The sequence below is a fragment of the Notamacropus eugenii genome, chromosome 2 (assembly GCF_028372415.1).
Source record: "Notamacropus eugenii isolate mMacEug1 chromosome 2, mMacEug1.pri_v2, whole genome shotgun sequence".
Classification (NCBI taxonomy): domain Eukaryota; kingdom Metazoa; phylum Chordata; class Mammalia; order Diprotodontia; family Macropodidae; genus Notamacropus; species Notamacropus eugenii.
The window spans coordinates 360,824,196-360,849,633 of record NC_092873.1 but is presented as its reverse complement, the minus strand read 5'-3'; the positions used below and the strand labels follow the sequence as shown (position 1 = coordinate 360,849,633).

The 25,438-nt window shown below is 36.9% G+C and overlaps 1 protein-coding gene across 8 annotated transcripts in view; it reads right to left on the bottom strand.

The window, feature by feature from the left end:
• The window catches only part of LUC7L3 (LUC7 like 3 pre-mRNA splicing factor), a 56,244-nt gene extending 30,827 nt beyond the window's left edge, over window positions 1-25,417 (bottom strand). For all 8 annotated transcript variants that reach the window (XR_011975239.1, XR_011975241.1, XR_011975236.1 and 5 more), the window contains exons 1-9: window positions 25,078-25,417; window positions 10,967-11,033; window positions 10,309-10,348; window positions 8,945-9,089; window positions 8,327-8,401; window positions 8,144-8,248; window positions 6,936-7,097; window positions 3,938-4,221; window positions 2,662-2,822 (exon numbers count right to left, since the gene is read on the bottom strand). Coding sequence is in view for 3 of the 8 variants with exons in the window: in XM_072646696.1 (XP_072502797.1) it covers window positions 2,662-2,822; window positions 3,938-4,221; window positions 6,936-7,097; window positions 8,144-8,248; window positions 8,327-8,401; window positions 8,945-9,089; window positions 10,309-10,348; window positions 10,967-11,033; window positions 25,078-25,176 (1,138 nt within the window). In the remaining 5 variants the exon portion in view is untranslated. The remainder of the gene's footprint in view (window positions 1-2,661; window positions 2,823-3,937; window positions 4,222-6,935; window positions 7,098-8,143; window positions 8,249-8,326; window positions 8,402-8,944; window positions 9,090-10,308; window positions 10,349-10,966; window positions 11,034-25,077) is intronic.
• Window positions 25,418-25,438: the final 21 nt, after the last annotated feature.

Here is a 25,438-nt window from a genome sequence, read left to right as displayed (position 1 = left end):
ATGTGCACTGTGGGAATTTGTTCAAGTACTGTGTGCTCTAACTAACCTTGTGGGAAAGTCTTCCCTTTGTGCCTTAGGGGCTTCTCCGATGCACAGGTAGCTCCAATGTGGAAGAGTCGTCTTGCTGATCCGCAGAGGACTAGTACTCAGTCCAATAATCTTATCTTCTGCCCTATGTAAATATGGTAGATCTTAATCGTCCTAAGGACATCCACAAGGTGTAGTGGATTTCAGGGCTATGAGAAAGAATGGAAAACTCTCATGACAAAGAGAGTAGCCTATACTTAACTTTCTTTTTTCACAAAAGATCTGTGTGACCATCAAAATTTTCTCTTCATAGAACTGAAGAAACCATTTTCAACAGAGCACTTGAGGGTACTGAACTTATGCAACACACCATCATGAAGCAGTGTATACTCCTGGGTCTTATCCCTAACTGCTTGGTCCATAAATAACAAACTTATATGTATGCCATCTAGCAATTAAAATGTCTTTAGACCGCTACTGAACGAATTTCCAAAACAGTAAAGTTATTTTGGCAATAAGTCAGTGATAGCATATTGGATCTTAGAAAGAAGGGTCTGACAAGAATTTTTTTGTCTTTCCTCTAAATAGCATTATGGAAAATCCTGTATTTAATCATCATAATTAGCTTAGCTTAGTTACTACTTTGTGAGACTTTTGTTTACTGTTTGAAATGACATTTTGATTGCTGAACCAGTAAGTCAACAGCTTGAATGAGTTATGATTTGGAAAGAATTGAATTTAGAGCTAATAATAATGATAGTTAAGATTTATATAGTTCTTATTATGTGCCAGCCATTGTGCTAAGTGTTTTACAATTATCTCATTTGAACCTCCCAAGAACTCCATGAAGAAGATGCTAATTATTAACATGATCCCCATTTTACAGATGAGGAAACAGAGGTTAAGTGACTTGCCCAGGATCACTCAGTTTGTAAATGTCTGAGGTTAGATTTGAACTCAATTCTTCCTGGCTCTAGGCCCAATGCTCTATGCACTGCACCACAAGCTGCCAATGTCTAAATCTTTTCCCTGTAATCTTACTAAAATTTTTAAAATTATTTTTAGTCATACTACATACCATTTACTACTCTAATCTGGTCTTAGGTGGTTATGACAAAAACTACATTTAATGGTGGAAAATGAATCAACTACCGCAAAGGGCATTAATGAATTAAGTGCTATTAGACCTAATAGACACTGAGAAAGATCTTCCAAAAACAATGAAAGTAGAGAACCAAGAAATCACCAGATTGATCTCTACTGTCACTACTATGTGGATCTTGAGAGCTGGTCTTTTTGCCAATAAAACACACTATCCTAAAAGTCCTACAAATGAAGACTAGGGCTTGGATTTTTTTTTTTTAAATCAATGCAATACGTAGATACATTTGAATCAATTGCCTTCTGAACAAGAAATTCACTACACCCAGGTAGCAAATAGTCACCAAAAAGAATCAAGGCTTGACAATAGTTGTACGGTTAAGAGATAGAAATAAAATTATCTTCCATGTTTCTTATTCTTTTGATTAAGGGTGAAGCTGAGAGTACTATAAGCCTTCATTCCAGTTTGTGAAAATAGTGGATACACACAGGAGAGGGCACAATTATCAATTATTAATATATCTTAGAAAGTTTCTTCTGGTGGTCTTTATTCATCATTAAAAATTTAAGAAATTAACTAAGAATACGAATTCAAAGCAAGAGTACAATACCAGCTTATTTCCATACTAGGAAAGAAAAAGCATTACATAAAGACTTGCACATGTATTTTAAAACAAAAGCACATACCAAAGCTACTGATAATCACATGGTGACACAAATCAAGTGGAAGGAAAGTAACAATCACTAAGCTACAAAAACCAGGGTTAGGCTTTTCTTCTTTTACATCACTTACAAACATACAAGACAGGAAAATATATACACTTTCAGGGAATAGAAACTTTAATAGCTTGGTCAGTACAAAGAAAAAGGAAGCCTAGATCTAAAGGAATATGAAGAAAAAAAGACTAAAGTAGAAAGGGACTTGATGATGAAAAGAAATGATCTGCAGACAAGCTAAGAAAGTTAAGTCAAGAAACATTCCTGGGAAGATATGTCTGGTACAAATATAAAAGATGTTTAAGAGTTCTAGGAAAAGTATAAAACAAAAGGCAGGGAGGTAACAGGAAGAGATGAAAAGGAAGAGTATTTGTTCAACAGAAAAAACTGTAGTCAAGTCTTATCTGAAAGTTGTTTTAGGAGTTAGAATAGAATTACTAAATAAATATGATAATACCAATGTGGTAGACACACTAAACAACCTCCATTAAAACACATCTAATTAATAAACTGCCATTACTATCCAGTTAAACACTCTTGTTACCAATAACCAAAGGAGGACTGTGCAATTGGAATCCAATTGAAATCTTCAAAAAACTCAATTTCAGAGTGTGCCAACAATAGGTGTTATTTGAAGGAGACAAACACCAAGTTAATGGACACTTCTACATTCAAATTGTAAGAGAAGAAAATGACAAACTCATCCTGCTGCTTGAAAATGGGTATTAGCTTTATATTCCATTGGAGTCTCAAGGAAAGTAGTTTGGGACAAGAAGGGAGGAAATAATCTCTTATAAAATTCACTAAAAAACCAACCTTTTTCCTTAGATTTCCTATCTTGCTCTCTGTCCCGACTTTTGCTTCTATGCTTATACGATTTTCGATCTCGACTTTTTGATCTTCTTCTGTCTCGACTCCGAGATCTATGTTTTCTTTCTGATCTCTCATGGCTTCTGCTTCTCCGTCGATCTCTACTCCTTAATCATTGAAAACAAAATAAAATTTTAGCCAATATTACAGTTGAAAGTCATAAAAAAAAAATCCCACCTGACAATTAACAAAGAAAGGTAAAACATACTACTGAAAGGAAATTGCCTGAACTTATTTGCCTGGCAGTATATTTTTATCATTTATATCTAAGTGTGAATTACTGAGAGATAAGGTTCGCGCTTTTTTTTCTCCTTAGAGAAAGAGGACTTAACTTGGGATCCATGACTAGATTTCAGAAGGTCTGTGAAGTAAAATGGGAAAAAAAATGACACCTTTATTTTCACTGACTTCTATCTGAAATTTTTTCAGTCATTTAAAATTATTCTCAGAAGCGATCCAAAGGCTTCACCAGAATGTCCAGGTTGACCATGACACAAAAAAGGTTAAGAACCTCTGTTTTAGTTATGTTATACTTTTAAAATTCATCATTTAGCTTGTTCTAAAATATCCATCCCTTGAATACCTGCAGTGTAAACAAAACACCACTAAGTAAGTTTTGCTCATTATCATGTTTTCAAAAAGGACAGGAAAATAAACATTCATTTAAAAATTATGCATGCTAGAAAGTGAAAGCAATAAAGCTCATTTGACAACCCTATGTAACAAAACTGAAACACAACAAGCCACATCCTGGTTTGTTTCTAACACTCTCGAATGCTTAAATATCTTATGCTAGAAAGGCACTCAAAAGACCATTTTCCTCTTTTCTTTTAAAAATTAGGTGCCCAGTCTGATTGCAAATGATCTGACTAAAGATTTGAAATGAAGACTGCTCTGTTGAGTAATCAGTCTTTCTCTTGAAATCAATTTCAGCATTTAATGATCCTTAAATCTTAAAAGAAAAGTGAATTCAAAGTTGGAGGAACTCAACTTGATGTCTGACCCTACCATGAACAGTAAGCCACTCCAGCTTTCTGAAACAGTTTCATCCTAAAACTGGGAATAAGACAACTTGTCTTACTTAACTTCAAATAACTGTTTTCAAGAGCAATGGCGAAAATGTGTGAAGTACTTTGTATCATCCTCTTTTATAGTTCTAATGCATTAAATCCAAACTCCTACTTGTGGGCAGTTATACAGCTAACACAGTGTGCCACAGTACCTGCTCCGCCTTCTTTCTCTACTTCTTGATCTTTTGTGGTCCCGGGACCTACTGCATCTTCTGTCAGAGGTCCGGCTTGAGTGTCTACTTCGTGAACGACTCCTCTTGCGTCTTTCTCTGTCACGAACTCTCTCTTTTTCCCTTTCTTCCTCTTCTCTTCGTCTCTTTCTCTCCCTCTCTTCTCTTTCTCGCTCCCTCTCTTTCTCTCTCTCTTCTCGTTCTTGCTTTTCTTTTTTTAAACGATCATCACGTTCGGGTTCTTCAGTTCTTTTTCTTAACTTTTCCTAAGGAAGAAAATTTAGATTTAAATTTATAGTTATTCTTAAAAATACTTCAGGTTGCCCAAGCCAGTTATAAATTGTTTATGATCCATTCCAGATTTACTGGGTGGTTTATCTTAAGACTTCTAGAGTTTTTTTTCCTCACAGATCAGGAGACTGAAAGTGAAAACAGTCTATAACTAGAGGGGAAGTTGGAGTTAGCAGGTCTCCGAGTTCTGAATCTTATGATGTGCACTTAACACTTTTTGATTTTATCAACCTTTTGTTAATCTAGTTAACCATGGAAAAACCCACCATGTACTTCAGTGCTTGCTTCCCAACCCCCAAAATGATCAGCCAAACCCTATTATCGACCTTTAAATAATTGATAATCACTTAATGTTGCCAATAAAATAAATTTTCTTTGGCCAATTTAATGCTTCTTTAGTCTTGCTTCCAGAAAAGCAAGCAAGAGCAGAAAGGTCCAGTACCCCAAGATCTCTTCTCAAATCTCCCCATCCTATGTTTCACTTCGTTTCTGCCCATCCCTTCCATAAGCAAACTTTTTCTTCATTCTGAAACACTTCCTCCTCTACTTTTTCCATCTATATTTGCACTCACAGGGACCTGGCTTCTTCTATATGACAATGCATCCCTGGCCAACCTCTCCAACACTGGCTGATATCTTCTTCCTCACCTCCTGACACACTAGTCCTACAGGAAGTCTCAATATTCCTTGCTCTTCACTGCCACTTTCAGGCTACTACAGCCAAAATTCTTTAACTTCTTCTTTGAAGTTGATTCTATTAAGTTATCAGACCTCAAGACATTCTCCTTCCTTTCTCAAAGAGTTCAAGCACCTGGCTCGCTGTCTTCCTTTTTCTCAACTTCTGCTTTTAAGATGTCAGTCTTAATATGCACCGTGATGCTACTTCAAACACCCTAACTTCCTGGTTCCTCAAATCCCATACCCAAATTCTCTCTAGTCTACTTCTGAACCCACAGTGATAATCATATCCTGAACTGAATCAGAGCCCACAAGTGTTTCTACTTACCTGATTGAAATCTGACACACCTCTGACAACAACTTCCTAGAATTCCTTCACTCCTTATGCCTTATGCCTCACCTCTCCTAAACCCATTCACCCTCAAACCTCTCCACTCCTCGTTTTTTCTCAGGCTGTTAACCCAACTTCACTTTCTTCCTTTTTCATGTTCAGCTGAGTAATTCCATACTGTCCTCTACTCTGATTCCCATGCCCTTTGACTACTCCTCTCCAAACCAGAGTGACTATCTTTGAATCACAGATCTCTTCTTTTCTTTCTATTCATGTTCAACTAAACAGATATAGAGGAAGTCAGGAAAGCAAACTGACTGGGTCAAACAAAAATTCATTATTTCACTTTACTAGATCCTAATTTCAGTAAGAAATCCTGTTATGCTTCTCCAACTGGTTTCTTATTCCTGCAAAAAACTCTCTTTTCTCAAGTCTCCAACTTTCCCCACCCAAGAAAATTTAACTCTTAATTTTATGGAGAAAGCTGAATGAAGTCATGTCCTATGAGCACCTTCTTCTCCCCTCTTCTTCATCTCAAAAGCCCCCTGGGATTTATTTCCCATTTTCTCCTCCTTTTGTCCCCTCTCTAACAGTGACATCAGACTTTGAGTTAAGACAATAACAGTATTGAATCTCTTATCAGGTACTTGCTAGCCATGTGACCCTGGGCAAGTCACTTCCTAAATGCAAAATGAGGGGGGTGGATTCAATGACTTCTAAGGTGCCTTACATTCCAAGATCCTTTGCCAAGGTCAGCCTCTTTACAGGTAACCTAAATCTCATCCCGCAATCATCCCATCTCCCTATAGCCTTTCAACTACTAGTTCCCTCCTTACTAACTTCAAAGAAGCTTCGGGATTCCCTCCATCCTTTAAAAATTTCATTAGACCTTACTATACTATCATGCTATCATACTGCATTGCTCTTTTTCTACAAACTACAAGAAAAGGCTATCTATTTTCACTGCCTCCATTTCCTCTCTTTTCTCCCACTCCTATATCCTCTGCAATTGTGCTTCTGACCTCCATCATCATTCACTAAAACTGCTCTCTACCCACGATCTGATGGTCTTTTCTTAGTCATCATTCTTCCTGCTGTATCTCGAGCATAAGACACTATAAATTACTATCTCCCCCCCTCCTGGATAATATCTTCTCTGGATTTTTGTAGCACTGCTTTCTCCTAGTTCTCTTTTCACCTGTCTAATCATTTTTTTCTTAGTCTCTTTTAGAAGCATATTATCCATAATATGCCCATGACTTCCTATTATCTCTAGCATCAAATATAAACTCCTCTACTTGGCTTTTAAAATCCCTTTACAACATGGCCCTAAACCTATCCTTCCCACCTCAATATACATTACTTTCCCTCCCACACCTCACAGTTTGAAGTGTCCTTCTCCCTGTTCTTCACACAGACCACTTCTGTCTCTCACCTTCATGCCTTTATACTAGCCATCTGCCTTGCCTGAATTCCATCCTTCCTCTTCTTTGCCTGGTAGAATCTCTGACTGTCTTGGAAAGGTAGAGAAAGCTCTTGGTATAGCTCAAATATCACCGTTTACACAAAACCTTTCCTTATCCTGATCACCTTTTAAGTATTTGGCAATTTTTCTGTACATATGTATGTCATCTTTAAATATATATGTCATCTCTCCTAATCCATTAAGATAATACTTACTTTTAATTCTTCTACAGTGGCTTTAATTTTAGCGTAGCCCATGTGTTGTTTTCCCATCAAGTGATCATCTACTCGGGACTGAGCATCTCCCACTATTAAAAAGGCTCCACATACTTCACAAACTTCCATTTGTTTTTCTTGAGCTGCGAAACTCTCAATAGTCTGAAACAAGAAGTCAGTTATAACAACATTCCCCCCACACCCCAACTATATACAAGCATGGAACAAGATCTAACCTCCAGAACAAGGGACACCAACCTTTTAATGAGGTGCTACTTTTAATTTCCCTGAAGCCTTGAGAATTGGGGTGGTGGAGGTGGGCGCCTCAGGGGATGCTGACAGTAAAGTCTTTCAGCAGAGCTGGAATCCTGGCAAACCTCAGTGGGAGGCATGGAAATGCCAACTTGGAAATCAAGCAGGAAAGGATTTGAAATCTAATGGTTAGGGAACCCTGATCTAAAAAATGTCCCTCTTACCAACAACTTGTTTTTCAACAAGACTAAATTTAAGCTTGAAAAAACTTGTTGTTGTAATGGATTAAAGGATAATGTTTACATTATCCCTTCAAATATCATAGCACATGATATTTGGTATATGGCACATTTATTATGCGTAAGTTAGCCAAACAATGCAAACTGAGCACTTGTAAATCAACTAATGTTTGCTCAAAATGTAATATTTGGACATTTCCCACTTAGACTTGAGGGGGAAAATGTTGTTAAAACACTTCCATTTCACTAAAGAAAAACATTTGCTGAGTAATTTATTATTAACTTTTAAGAAAATAATGTGACTATGAAAAATTATATAAACCCTCCAGTAAAGTTCTACTTTACTGCCTCTGTCACAGAGGTGACCCTTGTTCCCCCAATACTACACAATCACTGATCTAGAAATTGAAGCTTTCAAGACTATTATCTATTTTCCATAGATCAGTCTAAGTTCAGACAGGCTCATAATCATAAGGTTGGTCATCAGGTAATGAATATTTCTCACTGAAACAACTCATAGTTATATATCAATTAGTGGAGAATTATCCCATCACCAATGAAACGATGGATCTTTTGAAGTATTAAAGGATAAATGAATACTTAAAAACTTTTGGGGACTAAGAGGATAATCTTTATAAAGTTATTCTCAGGCCAATCAATTCCCTGTGAAACTTCACACAAATGCAACGGGTAAAATAGAAAGAAATTGTTACTCACTGACGTTGTGGATCTAAGTAATTCTCTCTCTTCTTTTAATTGCTCAACAAGCTTCATCATTCCTTGGGCTTCTTCTACCTTTCCTTCAGAACCCAATTCTTCAATCTAATAAAAAGAGAACCAGTTAGACAGTTCCAAACAAACAAACTCAACTTTTTCTGGTATTATGTCTATAATTCTTACCTGTTGCAGAAGTACATCAATTTTGTCAGTTAAAACTTGAATCTTCTCTTCATTTTTGCCAGTAGGTCCAGCGGCCTGATCAAGAAAATATACAAACCAACAACTCATGAAGAGAAAAAATGGCAAACCTTTATACTCTGACACTTCATTGCACTAATGTTTACCCATTAAAATTCTTAAACAGAAGTAATTAGCAAAATAAATTTTCCTTCGTATTTCTATTCTTACAGGAAAGCATATGGAGTACTACATTTCTTTGATTTCCTTCAGTTAGTAAATTTGATATTATGCTTAACAGCACTGCATCTCATTTATAACAATCTTAGGAAACTACCATCTGCACTGAGCATTATTAAATGATCTGCCCATAGTCACACAAGTTGTTATATGTTAGAAGAAGCATTTCAACCTAGATTTTATTGACTACAAGGCTAGGTCCCTAACTACTACACCATGGGGCTTCACTGATGCTTAATAAACACAGTAAAGTAAAAAGTGACTGCCTTTAAATCTTATGTCATCCTACAAGTAAACAGAGAAAAAATGATACTGTATTATTGTATTGGCAAGATACAGAATGAAGGCTCCAGTACTGAGAAGTCTCATTTCAAAACTTACCCCAGATGACTGCTGGTTTTGAGACAGTGCCAAACGAGCATGACCTCGTCGAATTCTGCGCTCTACCTCTGCAAGTAAGCTCTGTAAATATCGTAGGAAATCTCTTTCATAACCAACTTTCATAAAACGAGAGCTCTTCTCATACCTGACAAAATGAAAAACAAAATACAAAAAAAAAAATGTGCCTTCTTATACAGAAATCACTTTACATGATATTATGTTGAAAGCTACCACTATACTTTATAAAGTAATTGATTACTTTCATTTATTACCTTGACTATTCTGAGGCTTTCTTTCAAATTAAGGTATATACTACCATAAAATGAGAATTGAACTGCCAACTCCCAATCATCATTCTACTACTCCCTATCTAATAAGACAACCATCTCCAAAAACCATGTATAAAAAGATAAAAGGAATGTCTTTGCTGCCACTCCCAAAGATTTAAAAAATAGTGCTCCACGCATCCAACCATTCTGGAGAGCAATTTGGAACTATGCCCAAAGGGCTACAAAAATGTGCATACCCTTTGACCCAGCAATATCGCTACTAGGACTATATCCCCAAGAGATCATAAAAATGGGAAAGGGTCCCACATGTACAAAAATATTTATAGCAGCACTCTATGTAGTTGCCAAAAACTGGAAGTCAAGGGGATGTCCATCAATTGGGGAATGGCTGAATAAATTATGGTATATGAATGTAATGGAGTACTATTGTGCCATAAGAAATGATGAACAAGAAGACTTCAGAGAGGCCTGGAAGGACTTATATGACCTGATGCTGAGTGAAAGGAGCAGAACCAGGAGAACTTTATGCACAGCAACAACCACAGTGTGTGAGAGTTTTTTCTGGTAGACTTAGATTTTTGTTATAACACAAGAACTTCTTACCAAAATAAAAAAAAAAAAATCCCAATGGAGGATCTCAAGGCAAAATGCCTGCCACACTCAGAGAGAGAAATATGGAAGTCACTCACATATTGTAGCAGATCATGTTTGTGTATGTGTATGTGTTTGTGTATCATGTTCTGATTTGTTATACGATTTCTTTCATTTATCTTAGTCTGACTACATAGCATGACTATAGTGAAAATATACTCAATAGGAAAGTATATGTAGAATCTATACAGAATTGTATGCAGTCGTGGGGAGGGAGGGGGGAGTGGGGGGTAGGTGGGGGGGATAAAATCACAATTGTATGGCAGCGATTGTTAAACATTACAAAATAAAAAAAAATAAAATAAAATAAAAAAAAAAATAGTGCTCCACGCATTCTTCTTTAACGAACTCTAAGCATCCTCTGAATCTTATCCTTTTAGATCAAAAACCGTACAAAAAGCTACAAAAGCAACAGCAACTCACTGTTTCCGAAGGTTTTCATCATGAATTTTTTCACATGGACCTAGGAATTAAGAAATGAAAAAAAAATTCTCAGCAAATAGCCTTTTTTCCAGTCAATGAAAGGCATTTAACATCCTAAATAGCCATTTTGTTCATAATTACATAGAAATGCAATTATGTTTGGTCTTCAATTTGTTCTAATAATAGATCCATGAAAAATGTCTTAGATCAATTCACACTAACAGGAATTCCTGTTAAGAATATTCAAGGTATGTCAATAACCTTTCAACTCTTCTAAAGGGTACCTACATAAAGCCCTTCCAAATACCATCTCCTGGTGCCATTCTGAGAGAAAAAAAAAATTACTGGTCTAAATACATATGACACTTTTTATAAGATGAGAGGGCTCAGAACTAGAGAAATCACACAGTCCAACATCCCTTCTATTTCTATTGTTATTATTTTACAAATAAGGTTCAGAAAGGTTAAGTTTCTTGTATTTTTAAGACAATTCAAAAACTAAAGTAGCAGATTAATATACTAGTAAGCCAAGGAAGAGATAAGATTACTTAAATTATTGGCAAACCTTGATAAAATATTTCTTGATAGTATCATAAAGGAAAGCATTTTAAAATCAACACTTAGCAATGACAATGACCAATCTTTACAAATTACTTACCTAAGTCTGAACGGGTATTTGTAAACAATTCAGCAGGACAAAAACCACACAGGTAATATTTACAAACCTAGCAAAGAGAAAAAACAAAATAGTTACTTTATACTTTAAAATGTTCTGTTTTTATTTTAAGGTACTTAGATTGACAAAGATACCATATTATTATTTACTGTATTGTGGAAATCTACGTACTTTGAAGTAATAATTTTGATAATATTTTATTCATTAGCTTCTAATAATTAGTTACAGCATAGATAAATCAGTTACTTTCAAATAAGTTGATATTTTATAAACCTCTCCTTGAGGTAAGAATGCCTTTTAATGAGACTATCCAAAGTATGCTCATAACTGGCCTCTTTTAACATCCAATGCTAGTCAATAGCAAATTATTTCTCAAGCAAGGTTCACAAGATCACAGACCTAGTGCTAGAATGGCCCTCAGAGACCAACTAAATTAAAATGCATTAACTTTCTTATACACCACTAAACTACCAGTGTACAGATTATCACACCCTAGGAAATAGATAATATTAGGGATAATCTCAAAAATCAATACCTCCTCCTCTTTTTTGTAGAGATCGAGAGACTATGGTTGTAGAATATTGAATATGCTATTAATCAATCTTGGTTTACAAGCTGGTTAGTTCTGCTGAACTGCTCCTTGTCCATTTATTTTTATTGTTTGTTAATATATTTGATAATGAAAATATTAAAAAGTTAAATTATACTACCTGGCTGCTAATGATGCGCAATATTGCCTGGACCTCAAGTGTAATTTTGAGAATGTTATTTCCCATTATATTTTCTAAATATGTTTTTAATACCTTCCTTAAATACTAAAAAAAAAAAAACCAAAACAAGAGGAGACAATTTCATTGTATCATCTAATTTATATTGTGATGTGTGTGGGTAGGTGGGAGAGAGTTATGATTTACCTGTGCGCTATTTTATTAAGTCAATCGTTATAAGATTTCAGAAGTCTTCAAAAAGTAAATGTATGCTTCTGGAGGTTGGAACACACACATATATACACACACACACGTTCCTCTGAGTTTTCATTTTTCACTGTCACTTAAAAGAATTCAATACTCTTACAAAAGTATAGAATGTGTATTATTTCCAAGTACTTTTTTTCTATTTTTTAAGGTTAAACCAGAAACAAGTATCACTATTACCTATTTCCAATATCCTACAAATACAAATTAAATTGCTGTCATTCTTTAAATTGTTTTAACTTTCTATCTTGAGTTTCTTTAGGCATAATTATCATATAAGTCAATGTAGAAAAGTAACTATGATTTCCCTTTGTATGTCCAAACTCTTTTTCAAACTATTTCCCAATATTTTATGTCCACCAAGTATGAAGCAAATTTACTTGCCTGTACTATGTCTGGCATCACTTGTATATAAGACAGAGCCCCATCATAATCAGGTCAACTTTACCTTTGCTAATGGGAAAGTCTACTGCTTAAGGATGTGATACAGTGGACAGGGCAATGGCCTTGAAGTCAGGACACCTCAATTCAAATCCTTTGCACCTCAGACACTAGCTGTGTGACCCCAAGCAAGTGACTTGACATCGCTGCCTCAGTTGTCTCTCATCAGTAAAATAAGGTTGAATTTTGATGGCCTCTCTGACCCCTTCCAGCTTTAAAACTGTGATCCACACAGAATCCCTGTGATTCAGTCAGGGGCCACAGAGGCAACAGCTCCTTTCCTTACAATGAATCCCTAAGTCAAGTCAACAAGATTAAGGATCTATTTACCAGGCTCTGTGCTAAGTGCTGGTGATGCAAAGAAAAGTAAAAGATAGTCTCTGCTCTCAAGTCTAACAGGGGAGACAACATGCAAACAATTATTTGCAATCAAGACAGATATATATATGTATATAGGATAAATTAGAGCTTATTTTGGAAGGACCTAAGATTAAGGAGAACTGGGAAAAGCTTGGTGCCCCCTCCCCTTCTTATATAAGGGATTTTAGTACACTTGAAGGAAGGAGAAATCAACCCAGCTAGCTAGACACCAAAGTCTCAGAGATGCCAGTGCCAGAGTCTAGAAATGGAGTTAAGAGAATATTTACTAGTCTATGTGGCAAGCAATGGGGATACAAGAAAAGGTAAAAGATAGTCCCTACTCTAGAGGACCTCACTATTTAATAGAGAGATTGTTACAAATAACTATGTATGAACAAGACATATACAAGGATAAACCAGAAATAATCATCAGAGGAAACAAACTTGAGAATTAAAAGGGTTCATGAAAGGTTTCCAGAGAAAGTAGGATTTTAGCTGGGATTTGAAGGAAGCCAGGAAGTAGAGTATAGGAGGGAGAGCATTACAGGTATAGCGAACAGCCAGTGAAAATGCCTGGAGGATGGAGATGGAATGTCTTGAGTAAGGTACAGAAAGGAGACCAAGGTCACTGGAAGGAACAAAGAGTACATGGGGCAGTGTAAGGATTAGGAAGATTTAGGAAGGGGCCAGTTTATGAAGGGTTTTAAATGCCAAATAGAGGATTTTTGGAGGCAACAGGGAACCACTGGAGTTTATTGAATGAAGTGGAGATGCCATGGTCAGCCCCCTGGGCTTTAGGAATGTCTATGTGACAGCAGAGTAAAGGATGGACTGAAAGGGAAAACCAACCAGAAGGGGTATTGCAAGTGTCCAAGGCATGAGATTATGAGGGCATGAACAGAAGTGGTAGCAGTGTCAGAGAAGGGAAAAGGGTGCATATGAAAGATGTTATGAAAGCAGAATTGATAAGACTTGGCAACAGACTGGATATGGAGAACGGGAAAAAGTGAGGAGTCAAAGATGACATCTGGATTAAGAGCTGGAGAGGATGATGGTGCCTCTGATAGTAATAGGGGTGGAATTCAGAAGGGAGCAGAGTTTGGGGAGACAAGCATTAAGTTGAATTTTGGATCTGTTGAATTTTAGATGTTTAGATGACCAACAGGCAGTTGGAGAGACAAGAGTAGAAATCAGGAAAGATTAGAGCTAGTTTAAAAAAAAAACAAAACAGGACCAAAATGCAATTGAACAGTTGTCTAGGTTTAATAAATGCAAGAATATCAACTACAATAAGGATAATAATTATAATAATAGTTAACATTTACACAGCACTTACTACGTGCCAGGAACTTTGCTAAGTGCTTTATAATTACTGTCTCATTTGATTCTCATTAACAACCATAGGAATTAGGTGCTATTATCTCCATTTTATAAATGAGGAAACTGAGGCAAAGAGAGGATAAATGACTTGCACCTGGAATATCTGAGGCCAAATTTTGAATTTTGGTCTTCCTGACTTCCAGACTCCAAGTCTGACACTCTATTCACTGAACTGCACCACTAAGTTGCTCAGACTCTCTATATGATAAAAATTCAGAAGCAGAAATTAGATTTAGATAATACCTCACACTATATACCACAATTAAGTTCCAAATGAATAAATAACCTAAACAATTCTAAAATAAATTAGTGAAAAATAGGAGATACTTTATACAACTGTCTTTGGAAGAGAGGATTTCTAAACCAAACAAGCCATAAAGATTGGCCAAGATAAAAACAGTCAATTCTGATAGCATAAAATTGAAATTCTTATGCACAAATAAAATCAATGCAGCTAATAATGCCAGATGAGTTAATTGTATGTCTATCTTGCACTTACTGTTATCTCTTAGAGGGCAAGTTAGATGTTGTAAGGTTAATGGTGGGTGGGGGAAGTTAAAGATCTTTTCCACCCATTAAAAAGTCTCAGACACCTTTTGTTAATGCCCTCCAGCCCTGAAAACAGTATATATACTGCGAGGTGAGGTTTTGCTTTGGAGCTTATTTTTTGGAAGAAGGTCCAAGTGCCAGATGAGACTCTGGGCAGCCATTCTAAGAAGCGCGCTTCCCCCCCAAACCCTTGAAATACCAGATGTTGGTCCTTCTTCTCTCTCTCTCTGGTAATGTATGTATTGTCTATAGTCAGACGGCTGAAAACCATTTGTTGGTCTGTCTGTAATTTCTGTTTGTATTTTCTCTGAAGTTCAGGGTGCTGACTTTTCCCCCTGAACTAAATGAATGATGTATGTGCTTGATTAAAGTGATTGTTGACCCCCTCAAAAATTGCTTTCCTTTTAGAAAGGTAGATCTAAGAACCTGTAACAGCAGGTCCTCCTGTGCTTGCCAGGGTCCTTGCTAATACAGATGCTTTCCTAATCGCAATGTCTGTAGAGCTATTCAGATTTCCCAGTGGTTTATGCTCCTGGATGTTTCTTGTTATATCTAACCTATTCCCCAGATCCACTTTTCTGGGTTTTATGCAATACCAAGGCATTTTGGTGACTGCTGTTTAGTTTGCTGTTCGATAATGCTATGCCTCCCTTGACTATACTTTTCCATTATTTTTCTGGAGATTCTAGCCAAATGAATATTTTGTCTAGAACTGAAAAGAAGCCCCTCAATAATCTGAATGGCATAGCACCAAATCTAAATTTATTTTATGATCCATAATGAATTTATTTATTATATCTTTCGTCACCTACAAAGACAAAACAATTAAATTCATGGGAGACAATGAGATCTCTAAGAAAAATAGTGTAAAAGGAGAAGTGTAAGAAAGACCAGTTTTGGAAGACTCAGTTTGAGTTAACAATTGTTTATGTTTCCTTTATGCCCTAGCATAAGATCTCTGTAAAGGAACTATGAAATGTCAAGAAATGTACATTCTTTAATACTCCCATAGTCACTGGTTAGTCAAATCTGGTTAAGTCAACAATTGATTTGGCTTTCTATTTATTTTTGTTGGATTCATTCCATCACAGAAGGCTGAGGTTTGCAGAAAGACTATTGAACTTGGTGATTAAAAGGTTATTAGCCATCTTTGAATAAGCAGTTTTTAAAAAAATCATTATATTTAATTCAGTAATTTCTTTTCAGTTCCAAATTCTTCCTGCTGCACCACCCTCCTTCCCCACCCAAAGAGAAGACAAGAAATATAAAATCCATTACACACACACACACATATGAAAGGGCAAAGGCTGAAGATGGATAGTCTCTTTCCATCATGAATTCTTTGGAATTGTGGCAAGTCATTGTGTTATTCAGTTACTAAGTCTTTCAAAGTTGATTATGATATTGCTCTTACTGTGTAAATCGTTCTTCGGGTTCTGCTCAATTTGTTTTGCATCAATTCATATAAATCTTTTTAAATTTTCTGGAAACCATCCACCTCATCAATTCTTAACACAAAATAGTATTATATTACATTCACATGCTATAACTTGTTCAGTCATTCCCCCGTTGATGGGCTTCTCCTCAGTTTCCAATTCCTTGCTACCACAAAAAGAGATGTTATAAACATTTTTGTACATGAACCATTTTCCTCTTTGATTTTTCAATAGTAGGATCACTGGGTCAAAGGGTATGTACCATTTAATAGCTTTTTGTGCATAATTCCAAATTGCTTTCGATAACGATTAAGCTAATACACCTCCACCAACTGTGTATTACGGTATACTTTTCCCCACACCCATCCAGCATTTATCACTTTCCTTTTTTGTCATCTTAGCCAATCTGATAAGGTTGTATTGCTCTAATTATTAGTGATTTAGAGCATTTTTCAATATGGCTATTGATAGCTTTGATTTCTTCTGAAAGCTGCCAAATCCTCTGACCATTTATGAATTGGGAAATGGCTCTTATTCTTATAAATTTAACTCAGTCCCTTATATATTTTAGAACCACATTTTAGAAATGAGACCTCTGACTATGTAGTTTCAATGAAAATTTCACTCTTCATTTTGTCCCTAAAATCTAGCACTGTGACTGGCAGATGGCTGAGGGGTAGAAGTCAGGTTACAAGAATTGGAGATGGTGTAAGACACTTCTTTCAATTTGGTGGTGAAAAGGAAGAAATGAGATAAAACCAAGGATGTATAAAAGGGTAAAGGAAAGACAAAGCAAGCATGATAGCAAAGGGGAAGACGCTAACAACTGGACAGTCAAGATGTACCAAGAAGATGATTGAGGAATCCAGAAAGGTCCTGAAATTAATGGGAAGTCAGGGAAATCAATCAAGAATGCAGCTGAAAGGGCTTAACTTTTTAGCAAGGAAAGTCATTTTCCTAAGAGATGGTCAGGAAGGATCGATAATTTAAAAATATTTAATTGCTTACTTAGATGTAATTTAGCACTATGCTAAGTACTGGGATACAAACAAGATACTAAGACAAGTCTTTTCCTTCAGGGAGCTAATAGTCTAGTGTAGAAGCGAACACATCCCTAGTGGCCAGCAAAGAGAGTTATGGTTTGTAAAGTCAGAAAGATGATCAGCAGAACAAAAGGAAGTCAATCTATATGACCTTTCCAGAGACAATGGTAGTCATAATTTGATTACAATTCTTAGAGCAAGAGATAGAAAGGGGGTACAAGAGTGCTTAGATCCTTAATAGGCTTATTCTCTGGAGGTCTAGTTTGGGGGATGAGAGAGAACATATGAGGATGAATGGAGGTAATTGCATCTTGCTCTACAATTCAAGTTCATTTGCTATGTTAACATACAACCCTCATCTTTTAAAATATCTTTTTCAAGAAAAAGGCAATTCAATTGTTTTGACAGCTTTTGTATTATTATTCATTGTAGTTATTCATCAAGTCTAATTCAGATCCCAGAATTACAGATTTAGAGCTAGAAGGAATCTAGTCAATTCCCCTCACTGTGGAGATAGTAAACTGAGGTGTTGGGAGGTTAAGTGAGTCGCTAATGGTCACAGAATGAGAGAACAGGATTCAAACCCAGATCCTCTGATTCTAACTCTACTGTATCTGGATGCCTCTTAAATTTGTAGTTTAGGTTTAATCTATTATTTACCCTTTCAAGATGGAAGTAAATAAGTTTTTCACTAACTAGTTTCAGAATTTTAGGACTAGAAGGAATCAATGACTAACAACAACTACAGAGGATATAAGATGAAACAGGCTACCCAATCATATAGCCTGACAAAAAGGTGATAGAATAGGGTACAGCTCAAGATACAGAATGTGTGTGTTAAGGGTGGAGGAAAGAACCACATACAAAGCCACAGAAGTATCTCTCTGCAATTAATGAATTTGCTTTGTTTGAGGATGCATGTTACAAGTCTCTCCCCAATTGAAAGAAAAATAATTTTTAATTAAAAAAAAAAAAAGACCCTGTGAGCAGAGATTGTTTTTCTTGGTATTTGTGTCTCCAACACCTACCAGAGTTCCTTGAAATGTAGCAGGCACTTAAGAAATGCTTACTACCTGACAGGAGTGAAAAATGATGGCAAATTGAGGTAGGGGTGCTGTGTTGAGGTGAATCATAGCAATATCCTTCCCATGTGATTAAATAAACCACATTTCTCTAATTGTTAGATGGTCACATATGTACATGTGTGTACACACACATACACACACAAAGTGTCTTATTAAGTCCAATTTTAAGTCAGAACCATCAGACCAACATAAGGTTCAGAATGTCCCAAAGTCAAACAGACAGTGGCAGAATTAAGACTGGAACTCAGATGTACTAATGCCTATAGGGTATAGGATTCTTTTTTTCTTTCCACTATAAACACTTTTAATATTTGCCTTTTTGTTGCTATTTCAAATTCTTACTCTGCACACTCAAACCTCGTCCATTAGGTTATCCATCAGCTTTCCAGAGGGATTTCTGGGACATTAAAGAAAACATTTGAAATTTGAAAAGTTAAAAAGAAATTAGAAAAGAAAATAACTCAGCCCCATTGTGATATGATCACACAAATATTGCCACTGTGGTAATGAAAGGCACCAGTAAAATTAATCATGTGGTTTCTAAAAATTCTCAATTATCCAATTCAACTGTTTCGTTATTTTTCTTTCCTAGGTTTGAAAATATTACCTCTGTGTTTCTTTGCCCTATTGAATTTTTTGCAAAAAAGCATTATGAATCAAGAAAGTAAAATTTTTAACTCTGTTCACTTGATTTTCTGAGATTAATAACCTAATTTTCTCTTCACAATGCCCTTTATATCATAAACAAAAGTTTCTTTTAGATTTCCCAAGCAATTCCTTCCCTTAAATAAGTTCTCCCTTAGCTCAGAAGATTAATGAGCATTTATTAAGCTCTCACAATGTGCCAAACACTGCACTATTAAGTTCTGGTAATATAAAAGCCAAAAGACAAACTGCCTCTGTCTTCAAGGCGCTTACACTCTGAAGGGAGAAAACAACTAGAAAATAACTGGTGACAGGAAGGGATACCCAAGTGGGAACTAGTGGCAAAGTCTTTAAGACTCAGAAGCACAGCCCTTAAAATCTGCCACAAAAGACAGACTGAACAGATTTCTTACCTTACCTTTTTAATATACAGGGTGTCCCCAAAAGGCTTAGTGCAACTTGTTAAGGTTAAAACTGCACTAAGCCTTTCTGGACATTCTGTACATAAGTATTTAAGCCAACTAAACTGTCCAAACTTCAGTTTCATAATATCTATGAAATGAGAAAGTTAGACTTAGATGATCTCTAGGGTCACCCAAGTCCTACAAATATATTAAGTTCTTACATTTTACAAGACACTGTTCATTGCTGAACAGCAACACAAAGGAGAATAAAACAATTCTGACAGACTTACCAAGAGTAAGGCACTGGGGATACAAATGGAAAAAGATGAATTTCTGGTCCTCAAGGAGCCCATAGTTTTTTTTTTTGGTTTGTTTTTTGGGGGGGGATTGATGTTTGAGGGGAGAGTTAGAAGAAAAGAGAATAAAATAGAGTGTAAAAATGAGTAAGGTACAAAATATCTGAGAATTTCTTTTCCTTTAAAGTAGGTTATAGCCTACCACTATTGAGTAAAATCTCAAAATTTTACTGAAGCCATTTGGAAGTTTTGTAAACAGATGTTAATGAAATAGTAAAACAGTTTACAGGCTATTCTACCTCATTAATTCATTATTAAGTGCTGCCAATTATGCACACAGAATGCCACTATTAAATGATGGTAGAAATACTCTGGAGCAGTAGACAACTTTAAAACTAAGGAAACATCTGATCAAGTAATCAGAAATTTTTTCTTTTCACAAATATTAAAGCAACATTAATAATCAAAATAGTAAAAGATCATCATCAGTCTGTTTGTTTGATGGAATGCTGTCTTCTTGCCAATTAAATTCTAAGAAAACTGCAAATTTCAAATGTATGAAGTGAAGCATACAATTCTTTAAAAAGAGGAAACAAAACAGCACAAAACTTAGTGTAAATAAGTACAGAATGTCGACACAGAAAAATAACTTGTACTCTGAACAAAAATTTGTATAGCTTGATAATACTGGCACCATAATTTTTTTACTTATGTCAGCTAATACTCAAATACTGTACATCATGTAAACTTCACATTTTTCATGGGAAATTTTCATTCTAAATCTTTACAAGCACTGAGTAACTGGCTATGAGGCTATCTGGGAAGGATAATCAGATGATATGCTTTTGGTAGTACCCTCCAGTATTTAAACTTCCTTGGATTTTATTTTAAATGTACCTACAGGTTATCAAACTTCACTCATGAGTATTCAAGAAATGTTACATGGAATTTGGTACAGCTTATTTTTTAACCAGCACTTCATATTTTTCCTGCCTCTACTCTGTGTGTGTGTGATAGGGAGGGCACTGTTGGTAGAGGGAGTTAATTGGCCTAAGTGCCAAATTTTGAAAACCAATCCTATTTATTCTCTATTTTTGAACAGTGATCAGTGATAATTTTAGTGAAATATTTAACAGAATACCAAGAAACGGATATTATCACAGAATTTATTAAGCAAGAATACTTGGAGCGAAGGAGTAGGAAGGAATCAAAATTAGTCTATTTAATATTCTTGAACATTTGGAAAATTAGTCAATCAAAAAGAATCTTCTTTTAAATGGCAGGTTAGTGACATCTTATATATTTTCTATTGATTTACCAATTAATGGTTCAATTCTGATTCTTTTGGGCTAGGCAGATATTTTATTTGAAAGGCTGCACTAAACAAAAATAAACAAAAAAATCCAACCAAATCTGGTTATTACAGATAAAGAGTTCTTCTGTTATAGGTTCCATATCTGGTAAAGATAGCCAAAATTTTATTCCTAAATTTCCAATATATGTTGAGAGATAAACTGAAAGTTAAGTTCAAGGTAGAGTTCAACAAGTAATTTCATTTTTAGTCAAAGATGTTTAACCAAACCTCAATTTAGAACTTTAAAATGTTATTTTCACTTGCTAGACCATAAAATCTCCTCCAAATAAAATTAGCATTAATTCCTTACAATTTTTATTTATCCTCATAAAGTACTTCCTAAAGTACTTCCAGCAAAATGTAAGACAGCTGAAATTCTCCCACATGGTTCCCAGTTGAAAATTATTTACATTACATTGGTACAATTACTCACTTCCATGGTTACAGCAGTTACTAGGAAGACAGGAGATACTTAATGTAGAAATATCAATAATGTGTTTTTGGGTAAATAAAAATAACAAAGGTGGGGATTAGAATCAATGATCCCTCAAAACTGCTGCAAAATTCTGACTTCAAGTTCAAGAAAGTATTTCCCACTTCACAGCTCCCCAAGATCGTGATAATTCTCCCCAAAAATCTACAGTATAGTTTCTTCATTTGAGAGATTAAGAGACAAGCAGAAAATAGCAGGAATCCCACTGTGTGGCAGCTGTGGTAGCGCAAAGACACAGTAAAACAAAGCACAAAGCCTTTCAGAAATCCAGCTACAATACTGATACTACACCACTACAAGTTATTTAGGAGCTCGATAATTGGCAAGTTACTTCATTTACCATTTACCAAAGGACTTAAAAGAGTTCGGTTTTTAAGAAGTGACCTCCAAAGTGCTCACTTTGCTTGGGGGATGATCATCAACTTAGGGAGAGGAAGGTAGTGCTGGAGGAATAGGTAGGAGTCATTGACAGTTATCAATTAGAAATGAAGCAGAGTAATCCATACCTGTACAGTTTAAGACCTTAGGATATAGGACTAGGGAAATAGGATAAAGTTCCCATTCCTGTCCTGAATAGCTAGTATTGTCAGAAGGAATAATATACTGGACATGTCAGCCGACCTGGGTTAGATCCAGGTTTTGCCACTTAACTACCCTCTATGACCTTGGGCAAACCAATTCATTTCTTTGGGCCTCATTTCCTGAAGAAAAAATCAGATTCGATAACCTCTAAGGTCAGTTCGAGCTTTAAATCTATGAACCTCTGAAGTGGGATTATAATTTAAGGTGGTGCTGGAAGTCTTCAAGGAAAGGCTGGATGACCATTTGACCCAAGTATGAGTTGGCCACTTAAGGAATCTCTAAGGCAAAAATTCTGTGATACTGTGTGATGCGCTCCTTATTTACCAGCTTTACATAAAGACAAAGGCACTAATGATCATTCAAGAGAACTGGTAATTAATTATACTACCTACCTCCCAACAGAGGGATGATAGATTTAACATGTAGAATGAGACATATTTTTGGACATGGACAATGCTGGAATATTTTTGCTCAACTATGCACATGCGATTGTTTCTTTTTCAAGTTGGAAAAAAGGAAATAAATGCTTGCTAATTCAAAATTTAAATGAAATAGAAAAAACAAAGGTGCCCCTAACTCAAATTCCTTTTCTTACTAGAAAGAAATTGGGGTAGGGTAAAGAAAAGGTGGAAAAAGAGGAAACTCTCTCCCTCTCCAGCCTCAGCGAAGGTTTGGCTTTAAAAGCAGGGCAGGCTAGATCATCAAAGTTAAGAATTAGTAGTATTACATTAACCAGACAGGAATCTGCAAATTAATTAGATGTGATGTCATGAGAATTCATTGTTTCATTATAATTTCATCTGTAGGGTCCACTTAAAACATGACTTTTATTCTTACTTGCTTGCCATGTACAAAAATATATCATGATGAAACAATAACTTTTTAACTTCATGAGTTTTAAGTAACTGCCAACTGTCCTTCAAAAGTATGACTAATTTTGATTAACACTATAGGAAGCACTGAAAGGCAGGAAGAATACTGTCAGAATCTGAAGACTGTAAACTCCTTGAGGACAGGGGTTCTTACCCTATTTAATCATTACAGCTCTTCCAAAAGCTTGCCCAGTACTTACTCAGCATTTAATAAACATAGTTATCAATTTCTGTGTGACCTATGGCAAGACACTTTAGCCTCTGAGCCTCGGTTGCTTCACCTGGTAAATGAGAGGTTAATATTCATACTAGCTTACTTGGGAGTTAAACACTTGGTAAACCTTTTAGTTGTATGTAAATATCAGTTACTAATAATTATTACATGCTACAAATCAATGCAGGTAGCACAAAAGTTGAGGTAATCAACTTTACAAATTTTAATGAGCAAAAGTCATTGTACTGTATCATAACGACATGGCCTTTTCTAACAGCATCATTGAGACAATAATAAAAAGCAGCTCATAACACATGAGGCAAGCTCTATTTTCAGGGAAAATAGGAATAGGGCAAAAAAACACAAAAACACAAAAGCTTGTGATCCTCAGACTAACCACAACAAGCATTCTACCATCCTTAATCCACTTTACACCTTTTCTAAATATATGGTAAAGTTTCACCTAATCAACTATAAATTCACTACATCATTTCTGCAAAGCCTCTCCACTCCTTCCCCAGCCTCTAGCACCTGCTCTAAGATATTGTAAATGACTAACATAAAATTTGCAATTAACTTGTAATACAATTAGCTTCTATCTCTACTAAAGTTTAGGCTGAGTGGGTACCAAGCTGGGTGGAGGTGAGACCAAAAAAATAAAAGACTGGTTCCCCGAAGTCACAAAAAAAACTACTGCTGCCTACAGGCCAGGGAATGTCAAACTCAGGTAGTTACCTCAAGTTTCGGCCTGCTTCACAAAAAAGTTTCAATTAAGTGTGAAGAAATTCTATTGGGCAAAACTACCTTTGGAAGGAAAACTTCCCATATTGTTAAGTAGGTATATGTGAATTACTCCCCACAAAATGGATTAGCTACCAAAAACACTTCACTAGTTTTCACATCACACGACTAACAGATCATGATTATTTTAAAGCAGGAAACAAACAAAATGAAACTTTTTTCAGTGGGGGAAGGGGTCAGTTTGTTAAAACATCTTTCCCTCTCTTCTGCAAAAAAGTTTCAGGTTCATCAAACTAATTAACCATCTCTTATTCTAACGAATCACAGCACAATATATTGCAATACTTCTATTTACGGCCTTAGTGCCCAGCGCGTTATTAAGTACTTCATGAATGTCAGATCACTTGACTTCTGACCTCACAGAGAGAGCACTTTGTTTTGCAGTTCCTTAAAGCATTTATCTATTACGTCACAGTGTTTAGGTAAAAACGACCACCCTGTGCAGCCGGGTCTTTCCTTTTGGCTAGTACCAATTTAAAAAAAAAAATCCCACCGTTGGAAAAACTCTAAACGTTATTTCCCCCACAAAAGATAATATTTAAAAAAAGAGAAAGGTCCCCGGGTGCACTTCGTGGCCGCGACGGTACAGCGGGCAATCAGCTGGGGAGGGTGTTCCGGCTCCGGAGCGGCGTCTCCCGCCCACCCCGACAACGCGGCCGGCCTCAGGCGGCTGGAGAAGTTTCCTGGCGCACACATGCCCTCCCATCCACTCAGACAGGTCTCTCCAAAAGCCACGCAAATGCATAGCCCGGGGTGGAACACCAAGGCGCAGGAAGAAGCGCGGGGCGGCCCGGGCAGTGGGGCTCTGAGGACACACACAGACATACACACCCCCCACGCTCCACTGAAACTTAACGGGGTGGGGGAGCAAGGGGGGATAGGTTGGGTCCCTTCCCCACCCCCATCCTACCGCCTAAACGCCTCGCAGGAGGCTGCGCCCCCGGAGCCCTGCAAATAGAAACATTCCCCTTTCCCGCCCGGGCTTCCGTAGTATCATTATTGTTATTATTTACAAAGGAGCGAGCCCCTCCCTCCGGCCGAGGTCTAGCCCTCAGGTCCGTAGCCACCCCACCTCCGGCCGCTCGGCTCCCCGCATCGCCCCCCGAACTCGGCCCGCCCCGCCCCAGGTCCAGGCCCAAGCCAGCCCCAGGCCCCGGAACTCACGCTCTCATGATCCCACCGCACGTTGCTGCGCTTCTCATCGGGGGCCAAGTTCCTGTCCCGGCCCATTAACTCATCCAACAACTGCGAGGCCGAAATCATGATGCTGCTCAACGAGCGGCTGCTTTCACAGCCTCGGAATCCAGAGAAGAAACCCCCCCCAGCGACGCCGACGCCTATGCCGACGCCGTCCCTCGCTCCCCGCCGCTCTCCGGCAACAGGGGCCGCGACCGCCGCTGAAGAGGAGACGAGCCAAAATGGCGGCAGCGGCGCGAACAGCTTCCCGGCGTGCCTTGCGCGGGCGCCCGCGAGAACGCACCCTGGACTGGCAGCCCCCACCAATCTCGCGGTCTTCCGCCCGGTG